This window comes from Electrona antarctica, assembly GCF_951216825.1.
Source record: "Electrona antarctica genome assembly, chromosome: 8".
NCBI lineage: Eukaryota > Metazoa > Chordata > Actinopteri > Myctophiformes > Myctophidae > Electrona > Electrona antarctica.
Genome location: NC_136789.1, coordinates 27,448,413 through 27,461,206, shown reverse-complemented (window position 1 = coordinate 27,461,206; position 12,794 = coordinate 27,448,413). Strand labels below are relative to the sequence as shown.

Here is a 12,794-nt window from a genome sequence, read left to right as displayed (position 1 = left end):
GAATTCATTCAGGCATTTCAATCTCCCCAGCGCTCACCCCTCCAATCCACCTGCATGCAGTCCCCATCATGTTTCTCTAAATTCACAAATGATTTGCAACAGAGACAAAAGCATAACACACTGGTCCCCAAATTGACACTAATTAGCCCTGCAGACCCCCATTTGAAAAAATGTGCCAGGGACCCCCCATAGGACCCCCCATAACAGACAGTCCATCTATGGTGGGCTCCATTTGGCTTCATCTGTTGACAATTTTAATCTGCAGGAAGCGTAACTGACAGCTGCGGTCGAAATATCATAGGCAATCTCAATTCAGTTACTTGCAGTTATAATGATTTATTGTCTCCACCAGGCCGAAGGCATGGGGAGAGAGTATGTTTTGCACTCCGTCCGTGTGTCCGACTGTCCGTCCGTCCTTCCGTCCGTCCGTTATCAGCTAATCTCCGGCACCGTTAACCCGGTCGATGCCAAACTTTGCACACACACTCCCTGGATGCCAACGATGAACCTCTGCCCCACATTTTCCAGAACGGCCTGTTATAGCGCCACCATGAGGCAGCTTTTCACATGTTTTACCTAAAACTGCACCGATCTGCGTGAAACGTTGCATGCACACTCCCTACAGGCCAAGGACAAACCTTTGACCTGCATTTTCCGCATCTGCCTTTTATAGCGCCACCAGGAGGCCGACTTTTGTAAAACACATTTTTTGATATTACTCCTCCAGATTCTGTCCAAAAATCTCACAAATCGTTACACAGTATCTCTATAGTCATGTGCTCAAGTCGGATCTGTCTGATATTTCATATTCCATCCAAATTGGCTATAATTGGCTTTCAAAGTTTGCAAGATTGCCCCATTTTGAACAAAAGCCTCAAATCATGAATGCAGCATGCAATTTACGTGAAATCTTTCACACATTTTCTTACTAGGCTGAGGAATATATCCCACCCTTTTCACATTGGCCTGTTATAGCGACACCAACAGGTTGATTTTTGCAAAACAAAATGCAAAATGCCTCAAATCATCCAATTGCCATCAAAGGCGTATGAAGAAATGGTACCCTTTTCACATTGGCCTATTATAGCGCCACCAGGAGGCCACAACCTGACCTGGCTTGGTGGAGACCTGTGCCCCGAGGGGCACTTTTTCTAGTTTTATATATTTTTGCATTGTGTGGCACGTGCCACTGACATAATAATATCACATGAGAGTGTGTGCTTGACCATGATTATTGGCACGACAGTGATGCATGCGGTCAGGAACAAGGCAGAGCGAGGTTCCACCATGAGCATCACTGATGCATTATAGCACACCCTCGACTGTAATAGGCCTATCTCACAGAATTTCCCCGCCCCCTTAATACGCCCCCTTTCCGCGTTAGTGGTGATAGCGTGACATCACTCCATAGACACTACATGTTAACAGAGGTAATTTAAGAAGTCTACAACTTTTGTTTTCTCCAGGTAAGGTTTGTTCTATCTGTTCGAGCTGATTTACCATCTTGTTTGCTTCATAATAATATTGGTCTGTCACATTTTTACATTAGGAAATGTACTTAGATTCTCCAGAGAAAAAGACGTGTAAATGCTAATGTTAAATGACACCACTATCTACCGGAAGGGGTGTGGAAAGGGGGCTGTGAGATAGGCCTATTGCAGATTGCGATTATACAACATTTGCCAACAAAACAGATCAAAATGTATTCATATTGTGGGGCGAATCAAAATAAATGTCGCTATTCTATCTCTGTTTCCCTGTAAATATAGAACAGTAATTGACCGAGACATGAAATGGTCCCTGTTGCAGGCAGCACTCTGTCACAGAGGCTCCGTCTCACCAATCAACGCAGTTGAGCTGTCAACGCCGGGCTGCCGCCCGGTCCCGCGGTGCAGTGGGAGGAATCCCAATGTATGATCCGTCGTACGACCGTGTCGCGTGGCCAAAATAACTGATCTATGAGCTGCACACAGTTAACACAGTTAAGGCCCAGGGATATATGTGGGCTGTCATGCTTTGTTTGAAGCATGGGTAGAGATATTTCAACCAATAATATTGCTTTGTCGGAACTACCTGTTGTATAATAACCACTCTGCTATAGACCATATTATTCACCTGGCGGCCATGTTGGCATTTTGCATTGAAAAAGCAGCATGGCAACGGGGTGGCATTTCATTAACTTAATAGCAAGATGGCAGCCATGCGATGTGAATATGGTCTATGGCCACTTGGCCAGCTATGGCAACACCCATAGCTGAGTGAGTTACTCCCTCATCACCAAGAGACCCTTGTGGTGATGAAGCTAGAATAAAAGAGTGTCCATGTGAGCCGAGGGGTGAGGGTTTGAATGAGAAGCAGACAGAAGTGAAGCACCACATGACCCCAACCTGTGATCTTGTGGTGTGGAGGAGTCCTAAAGCGTTACTCACTGGTCAGAGCAAAGCTCTCACACTTGAAGGGCTATAGGTTGGATCAAATAATTCATGATGTCAGCTGAACTACTGCTCCGTTGATTTGACTTTAACTGCATTTTTAATTTTAGCCTAGGGCTTACTGCAGGCTATGACAGCAGAGTGTGGGCGTGGGTGCGTGTGTGCGTGCGTGTGTGTGTGCGTGTACTTGTGAGGACCAAACGTCCCCACAAGTATAGTAGAATATGATAAATAAACGTTGAGGTTGGAATTAGAGTTAAAGGAACTACAATATGCATTTTAAAACAGTTTTTAATATTTAATATCATATAGTTTATGTCGCTCAAACATATTTCGAATGGTTTGAGCCTGCACCACTCTGAACCCTGCACCACTCTAACCAGTCCAATGTCCAGATGTGGTGGGGGCACTTTGTATTCAAATTATTTTCTCCGCCACACCCTTATCCCTCAGCTACTCCCCTCCCACATCTTTGACTCATTGTAATAAGCCCCCCCCCCCCCTCCAAGATGAAATGCACATTTGAAACTGAAGATGGGGAGGGATTATACAAAGTAGGGAGAACCTTATGGCATCACAAGTAGCACCAAATCAGTTGGCCTGAGACCACTCTACATAAAAACCCAAATATGATGAGAGCCTGATTGTTAAAAAAATTGGTATTAGTGGGGATAGACACGTAGGGGGCCCAAAAACACATGCACAATTCATGTTGTAGGACCTTTAAACACGATCTACAAACTCACAAGCTCAAGCTCTGTGAGCTTGTTCATCTGCTCTTTTGATGCTTTATCTTATACCAGACAGTGGCCTTGTGGTTAGAGTGTCCGTCCTGAAACTGGGAGGTCGGTGTTCGATACCCGGCCGGGTCATACTAAAGACTGTTAAAATGGGACCCAATGGCTCCCTGCTTGGCACTCGGCATCAATGGTTTGGATTGGGTGATCAAATCAACTACTCAAATTATTCCCGAGCGCGGCGCGGCTGCAGCTCACCGCTCCAAAAGATGGGTCACATGCGGAGCACAAATTTCACTGCGGTAACGTGTGTGACAAATCGTACGACTTGATTGTTCACCCCCAGATTGTTTTTCTATCAATTACTTACTATAGTATATAGGGAACCACTGCTGGTCATCAAATTATTGGCTTATAGGAACACGACAAAAACAAACGTTTTTTTGAGGGGTGAACTATCGATGCAAAAACAAAAGAAAACGTAATGTTGAGGTCCTCACAAGTAATTGCGAATGTATGTCGCAGATTACTATGAAAACCTGCAAAGCCTGTCAGTGACTCCGTCACACCACCATATATGGCCGTCAGTCTGTCACGCCTCGTTACATGTCACGCCACCATATATGGCCGTCTCGTCACCACACGGCCTCGGGCGAGGTCGCTACTCGACATACTGTTCCCGCATGTCGGACTAATGCTCGTAATTACCATTGGATCCCGTCTTGTATTTGTATGTGAAACGTAGTTTCAACATTTATCAGCATCAGCAGCTGCTCAATTGCCTAATGGCGTTTCAAATTACTTTGCATGATATGATGAATAAACTGTCAAGTCAGACAGAAATAGTAGGCTAGTGTGATTCTCCTGCAGTCCTCAGCAGCTCACACATTTCAACATGATGATGTGAACACATGCATGGATGGCTGATTATCAGACTGAAGCTTCCTGAAGCAGTGCACGCACGCCACGCGTGCACAAATATTTGTATACATTATTTAAGTTTATTTGAAAACTTGCAAAATGTGATGACATCCTACATTTTCTGTTCTCAGAGCAGCAAATTAACATGGTTGTATACAGCATTTAAACTGCCCTGCGAGCAGTATTCCAAAAAAAATTCCTATAGGCCTATTGTAACAAGTAACACCTCAGTGGGTTGCCGATGATCCAACGGAGTAGCCTATCATTACAACAACTTATTCTTATAGGAACAACACTTTTATTTGTAGGCTATGATGACCAAGTAGCCTAGCAAACCAACTCCGATAAAGGTGGAAGTGGGAGAGAGCATATGGTGCCAACAACAACTAACCGTCTGTTATCACAGGTATGTGGTCATTAAACGCATCATATAACACACATGCACATACACGCCATCACACACAATAACCCCCGAATGAACACATCTCCTCACACATCATTATTTAAACTAAATAGCACAATAAAACAACAAGCAGGCGTGCAACAAGGCATAGTGGAAACCATTATAGACCACCATGGGGCTGATGTACTGTAGCCCCTTTCAGGACCCTCGGTTACCTTTTCTAAGGCTGATCGAGCCACCTGACCATGTGCCTAATGCATTTTGCGTTAGGCATTCAAAATGTACTTGAGTAAAAGTATTGTCTTTAAAAATGTACTACTGTAGTAAACGTAGGCCTGAATACAGAATGTTACATTTCTCAAGATCAAAATGTATACAAATCTTTTGGAAATAGCAGATCTACAAGGCAAGCTCACAATGTGACCTTGTAGATCTGCTATTTGTAAATGGCCGGAAAAGCATCCATGTCATTTTACATTTTTAGCTATAACCGATATATGTATTGTAGATCTGCTATAGAGGGTATGCGCATGCTTAAAGTGAATGGCACATCGAGTGGCAAAGCAACAGGCAAAGTGAGTTTAACATTGTTTAACGTTGTTTAATGCAATCAGATCGGACTTCTGGCTGTCAAGGCCAGAAAGTAGTTTTTTGCCACTCAGTAGGCATTCCTGCATAACTTCCGGGTTTGATGATGATGTCACGTGCATACCCTCTATTGAATGATGAGAAAGGGGGGTGGAGTTAGCTGGGGAAAGCCATACTGAAGAGGTGCGTTTTGAGAGCAGTGTTGAAGGTTTGGACGGTGGAGGCTCTCTGAGACTCTTGGAGCGCAGTGTTGTTTTTGGCAGCAAATTCTGATTTTAGTTTTAGTCATAGTCTCTTGAATAGTTTTCATTTAGTTTCAGTCACATTTTAGTCACCTGGAATGTTTTAGTGTTAGTCTGGTTTTAGTCGACTAAATAACAAGATTTTAGTCGACTAAATCTACAGTTGATTTAGTCGAACAAAATGTGTTTTGGCGGGCCTTGATGCCGTCGTAATGCTGAAAATAGCCGATCTACAAGCCCACAACGTGTCGCGCTGTGACGTGTTATGGGCTTGTAGATCTGCTATTTTCAGCATGCAATCAAGTGTAAAATGACTTTTAGTCATCATAGCTTAGTGTTCATTTAGTTTCCATTTAGTTTTCGTCAGTGGAAAAAGGTAGTCGACGAACATTAGTTAGTTTTAGTCGATGAAAACAACACTGTTGGAGAGTGCATTGGAACGGGTTAGGACAGAATAAGCCCTGTCTGCCCAGGTATGGGACAGTACTTGGTTTTGAGGACCTCAAGGAGGTTGACTTAGATTTTTAGAAAATAAAAATTCAGAAATACTGGCAGGATATCCACTCCACGATGGAGACCATTCTGTGTTTTAAGATACCTAAGACGTTCCTTTTTATTGTTAGGAAATTATCCCTGAAGAGTTTCTAATGCATGATAAATATTAAAAAAAAATTAAGATATTTGTTTTGGCTTTTTCTGCCTTTATTGATAGGTTGAAAGTAGACTGACAGGAAATGGGGAAAGAGATGGGGGAAGACACGCAGCAAAGGCCGTCGGGATCGGGAGTCGAGCCCGCGGCACGCCGTCAGGCTGGCTTGGCAGCCTAGGTGCCCAGACGGTTGAGCTAACGGTCTGGGCCAATCAATATCCTTTTAGCAACAAGCGATCACACAACGCTGGTACCAACAGGACCCACCAACGAAAGAACATTGGATGGACATTACTGAGGAATTGTATGTCATGGAAAAATGACACACAAATCACTGAATGCTCCTTTAAGTGGGGGAAAAAAAAGAAAATAACTGGAATGCAACCACCATGCCAGGCAAATCATGCCCTTCTCTCCTCCTCTCCTCTTTGTTCCCAGTTTGTGGCTCAGCCCAACTGCCAGCAGCTGCTGGCGTCACGCTGGTACGACGAGTTCCCCGGCTGGAGGCGGCGCCACTGGGCCGGGAAGTTCCTCACCTGCGTGTTCATCGGCCTGATGTTCCCCGCCTTCGCCCTCTGCTACCTCATGGCCCCCAAGAGCCGCTACGGCCTCTTCATCCGCAAGCCCTTCATCAAGTTCATCTGCCACACGACGTCCTACCTGACCTTCCTCTTCATACTGCTGCTGGCCTCGCAGCACATCGTCCACAAGGAGCCCGACCGCCAGGGCCCCGCGCCCACCGCCGTGGAGTGGATGATCCTGCCCTGGGTGCTGGGTAGGACAATACGGCAATATTACACTTTAAGAACATTAAACCCAGTATTCCACACTGTACATCAAAGTCAAATATTCGATTTTTTTTGTATACAGGTTTAATGTTTGAACTAAAAACAGTTCAATGTTTGTTTTAAAAACGCCATTGACAATGAAGGGAGCATTTACGTCATCTTGTCCCTGACACAAACATTAAATGCCATTAACAATAAAGATAATTTCATGTTTTTGTTGGCACCGTTTGTTTTTTCATCACCATTACATCACCTAATCAACATGAGTTTAATATATCAGCGCCCGTCACTTCACACGGGTGTGATTTTTAATGCAGGTGGGGCGCTAAAACAGAGGCACTCATGCGAGAGATATAAAAAGACAACACAGCGTTTTATTGTCACATCACAGACTTTAGAAGTAAAAGAGTGGGTGGGAGTGGGTGTTTTTGTGCGTAGTTCCCAAATGCAACAATATACAAGTGTCCAATGAGTCATTGTGAATGCTGCAGTGTATTGTTGTGCTGTCTGTCCGCCAGGTTTCATCTGGACAGAGATCAAACAGATGTGGGACGGTGGTTTCCAGGACTACATCCATGACTGGTGGAACCTGATGGACTTTGTCATGAACTCTCTCTACCTGGCAACCATCTCACTGAAGATCGTTGCCTACACCAAGGTAACAAAAACAAAAGAATAATTGTTTAAGGTGTTATACATCTTTAAGCATGCTATACTCTACCAGTAAGACACCCTGAGGGCGAGAAGCAATATCGCCCCTAAAAGGGCAAGGTCGCGTGCACGCATCCGCCTGGGTGACGGCAGACTGCTGGCCGAGCGCTGGCGCTTTGACATGGGGGGTCAGATCAACATATTATGGAATGAATTCTGTACTGGCCATACAGTATATGGAGTGTGTCTTGAGTGTACAGGGTTTGATGAGGTCAGATCAACATAAGGAATGTCAGAACAGGTCAGCTCCATATATGGCGATCTAAGGGTGGCAGCGGGGGCAGTGTCTTAAGTGTACAGGGTTTGATGAGGGCCCAGGTAGGGCCGGGTCTTATGTTTCGGGCCTGTTGAGAACTCTAGTCGCCGGCTGTCGGGCGCGGCTGCATTAATAACTTTGGGGCAGATTCGTCTAGAGTTTGAATGGAAAGGTATCAGTCAAAGGGAGACATCGAAGAGGAAGGACGGGTGGAGAAGGATCAACATATGGAATGTCAGAACAGGTCAGCTCCATATATGGAGATGGAGGCGTGATGCCACGAGGCGTGACCATATATGGAGGCATGATGTCACGAGGCGTGACCATATATGGAGGTGTGACGTGACTCACGGAAATGCAGGTTTTTTTTCGGGGGCACGGTGGCACAGTCAGTAGTGCTGTCGCCTCACAGCTAGAAGGTCCTGGGTTCGATTCCCGCTGGGGACTCTGTGGGCGCTGGCGGCGTGTTCTCTGCTCTGCATCATCATCAGTGCCCATACCTGAGGTCTAACGTTCTCACGGAAGACAGTTGACTGGCCCTTAAATAGGCTACCCGCTGCTATATTATTATTATATCACATCATAACGTTATATCATTGACCTAAATGGCGTTATATCAACAAAGTATGATTATTTATTTTAAGGTTAGGCTTGTGTGTTTTTCAGAAATTACTTTGGACATATATGTGGAAAACTTTAGTTAAACATTCAGAGTGACGCACACATTACTTTACCTGGGTAACATCATCTTCTGATACACATTACTTTACCTGGGTAACATCATCTTCTGATACACATTACTTTACCTGGGTAACATCATCTTCTGATACACATTACTTTACCTGGGTAACATCATCTTCTGATACACATTACTTTACCTGGGTAACATCATCTTCTGATACACATTACTTTACCTGGGTAACATCATCTTCTGATACACATTACTTTACCTGGGTAACATCATCTTCTGATACACATTACTTTACCTGGGTAACATCATCTTCTGATACACATTACTTTACCTGGGTAACATCATCTTCTGATACACATTACTTTACCTGGGTAACATCATCTTCTGATACACATTACTTTACCTGGGTACCATCATCTTCTGATACACATTACTTTACCTGGGTAACATCATCTTCTGATACACATTACTTTACCTGGGTAACATCATCTTCTGATACACATTACTTTACCTGGGTAACATCATCTTCTGATACTTGAATGTTTTGACATGAAATAATAATCCTGTGCCGTCACCGTGTAGTGTTTTGTTTCATTAGCGCGAGCGACCGTGATAATATAGGCTGCAGCTGTTGTTGTTGCTGCTCGCTGACCAGTGACCACACATGAACGGTAAAGATAGATACCAAGGATCGGACAGTGATGTCACTGTTATGCTACGCAACACTGAAGTAACACCTTAGAGTATATATGAATAGAGACGGCAGGAAGCCCTGAGGCGCAATGGACATAGTGGCCGAATTTGGTATTGCAGCGCTGGGCCAAGAACATGAACGCGCTGGTCTGTTGACTATCATTGCACACGTTCATGATGACACGTGAACGCGGTTTCAGTGCAATGGCAGCGCGTTCATGTCTTTGGCCCAATCAATCCCAGAATGCACTCTGTTCCTAACCGGAAGGAGGAGTGAAATCGCCTCATGCGCTTCTGAGCAACTTAATGCAAGTGGATGGAAGGAGAACTCGGGTGCCGTCTCTATTCATATATACTCTAAGAGTAACACAGACTCGAAGCCGTTTATAAATCAGTCACTGACTCGTCCGCTGACGAATCCTTGGTATTTTCATTCGAACGGCCAGAGTAAACTTTTCACTGCTGTTTGGAAAGTCTGTTAAGATGTGTCGTCGCACATCCCCCCCCCCCCCCCCCCCCCCCCCCACAATCAGAAGCGTTTTCAAAGTGACGAGGAGGATACAAAGGCATGCATTTGCATTCTAATGGGTGATTAAGGGTCGTGCAGACTCGTGCTCTACGTGCAACGGCAAAATCCGCTGTCACTATAGTACTCAGGTTTGGTGTTTGTCCTCTCGTCGTTTTATACGACGGAAAAACTTGGGGATTGCATACCAGTGGCACATGTCCCGCGGACCGGCACCGGTCAAGGACCGGTGGTTGGGAACCTCTGCCCTAGGGCAGTGGTTCCCAAACCTTTTCATGTCAAGGACCCCCAAATTTACACAAATAAGCCCGCGGACCCCCATTTGGAAAGATATGCGAGGGACCCCCATAAGAAGTTTTTCGGCTCTAGCAGTGATTCTCAACCCGTTTAAATTTCAAGGACCCCCCACTTTGACATGCATTAGTCTACGGACCCCCATTTAATGGCATTTCTATCTCTGGGACCACCAATTTATATTGTAAAATACATGTTAATTTAACATGAGTTACAGACCCATAATGGTCCATTTGGTTCCAAACTATCATTTAGCGGACCCCACTTTGGGAACCACTGCCCTAGGGTAGGTACCCTCACAAAAAACATGCAGTAATCCTGGTCTCTAAACTGCCTCCCCCTGGCCAGCAGGGGGCGCCTGATGGAGGGGAAAGGAACGGGTTGGAATAACGTGTTCCTTCCACGCTACGTCCAACCGGGAAAACGCCTCCCTGTCAGGTGTAAAGGAGCAACTTGGACTCCTCATGCATGAAGGAAGCATGAGTTCAAGTCCGTTGCTCTCCCCACATGGCGGGGGGGGGGGGGGGGGTGTAGAGTCCAGCATTAGATAATTGAAGCAGGGGTGAAAAATGGGTTACAAAACCGTGGGATAAAAACAAAAAGGAAATGGTTTTCATAGTATTTTAAGGACAACTTTCGTTTTTTTCAACCAAGGTTCATGTTTTAGGTTGTTATTAGAGAAAGTAAAATATATTTTTTTTCATTTGCTGCTTTCTTTCATTTTTTCGAGCATGGGGCTAAATACTTATTTTTTTGCAAAATGTTATAGCGATTTTTTTTTTTTATCATTTACTATAGTCCTACTAGACCCCACGAAATTACATCTGGCCACAAAAGATCACATGATCTACTGAATATGAAGGTAGCCTACTGGGGGGAAGCCACACTGTGTGTCAAAGGCTCAATATGTTAGTTTGACACATTCAGTAGATCCCGTGATCTTTTGTGGCCAGATATACTTTTTTGGGGTCTAGTAGGACTAATAATAAAAAAAGAAATCGCTATGAAATTTTGTAAAAAAATACATATTTAGCCCCATGCTCGAATGCCCCCACCCCCCTGTCAAAAACGGCTAAAATCCCTAAAACGAAAGAAAGCAGCAAATGAAAAAAAAATTATCTTTAACTTTCTCTCATAACAACCTAAAACATGAACCTTGGTTGAAAAAAAACTAAAGTTGTCCTTTAAGCTCATGGACCCATGCAGGTCTAATATCTACTATGTATTTTCTGTGCATGTGTTTCATCACCTCCAGTACAGCGGCTGCAAGCCACGGAACCAGTGGGAGATGTGGCATCCCACCCTGGTGGCAGAGGCAGTGTTCGCCATCGCAAATATCTTCAGCTCCCTGCGCCTCATCTCTCTGTTCACGGCCAACTCTCACCTGGGCCCACTGCAGATCTCCCTGGGCAGAATGTTGCTGGACATCCTCAAGTTCCTCTTCATCTACTGCCTGGTAAAAGCACACAAATGTCCACAATCCACATACATGTCATGGTAAATGGAAGCGTTTCTATATAACCCCTTTCTCCAAAGCACTTTACAGTGTGTTTACATTCACCCATTCACACACTGGATGAAACCATACAAATGTAACGCCTGGGATTTGAACCCTGGTCTGCTACATGGAAAGCCAACATTTGTACCACTAGGTTAAAGGGGAATTCCCCCTTGCCTGGGGGAAGATATTAGGCTTTTTTGCATGGTCATCAGGCAGAGGCTCTTAGCTGCTACTGCTACACAAAGCACCAACCTGCCCATCGGGTCTTGTCTTACACAAGGACATTATTCGACATGACGACGCCACATTACCATGCCTCTTCTTAACCACATTAGTCCCTGGATGTGGGCTGTGACTGCCTCATGCACAAACAAGGAGGTTGCAATGCAAGTACCTATAGCGGATACGCATCGCAGTATTTGCCTTGTTTTCAAGTATATTTGTAAGACCTTTTGTAGTAATTCACACAGAGTTCAGTTGTGATCGAACCACAGTCTCCCACTCGGAAAACCGACGTACAACTTACGGTGCCAACAGAACTGATCCGGATTGGCAGAGAGGTTGTGGCCCGGTATTGTCCTCCGGGGCAGAGAGGTTGTGGCCCGGTCTTGTCCTCCGGGGCAGAGAGGTTGTGGCCCGGTCTTGTCCTCCGGGGCAGAGAGGTTGTGGCCCGGTCTTGTCCTCCGGGGCAGAGAGGTTGTGGCCCGGTCTTGTCCTCCGGGGCACCACACTTTCACATACACAGGAAGAAAATGTGCACTCCTTTTATCTCGCTAATAGGAAAAACTAAAATCAAGAACAATGTATATTATTGAGTCTTTTGTAACTAACTTAGAAATTAGCTTTTTTCTCACCTCACCCACCTGACGGTTTTACACTTTAGCACTTTGGTGATCTACACTTCATTTTAAGAGTTGTTTTATTTGTATTGCTTTGTTTTAATTCACAGTTTTTTATGCATCACACTACGGCCCCGGGAGCACTATATTTTGGTATTGCTTTTTGCATAACTTGAACAAATATAATCCTTGTTCCCAGCAGTGCGTATTACATGTCATGCTGTGTCCACATCTGGTCTTAACGAGAACAATTAGCCCCACACACACACACACACACACACACACACACACACACACACACACACACACACACACACACACACACACACACACACTGACAAGCCCTTGTCGGAATTGTAGGAGTTGAGCCATTACATTTTGTTTGATTGAATCGGTTCCACAGATAGCTATTGTGAAAATAGGAAATCTACAAGCTTGTAGATTGGTTATTTTCAAAATATTTGCCTCTTTCTTCTTATATCATGTGATAATTTGACCAGTGTCTGAGCAGTTGTTATAATCT

General features: G+C 44.6%; 1 protein-coding gene across 1 annotated transcript in view; it reads left to right on the top strand.

The window, feature by feature from the left end:
* The first annotated feature begins 6,424 nt into the window (after window positions 1-6,424).
* The window catches only part of LOC306927801 (short transient receptor potential channel 4-like), a 71,309-nt gene continuing 64,939 nt past the window's right edge, over window positions 6,425-12,794 (top strand). Inside the window, exons 1-3 of the mRNA XM_079507651.1 lie at window positions 6,425-6,747; window positions 7,279-7,418; window positions 11,187-11,387. Of these exons, the coding sequence (XP_079363777.1) occupies window positions 6,528-6,747; window positions 7,279-7,418; window positions 11,187-11,387 (561 nt within the window). The 5' untranslated portion in view covers window positions 6,425-6,527. The remainder of the gene's footprint in view (window positions 6,748-7,278; window positions 7,419-11,186; window positions 11,388-12,794) is intronic.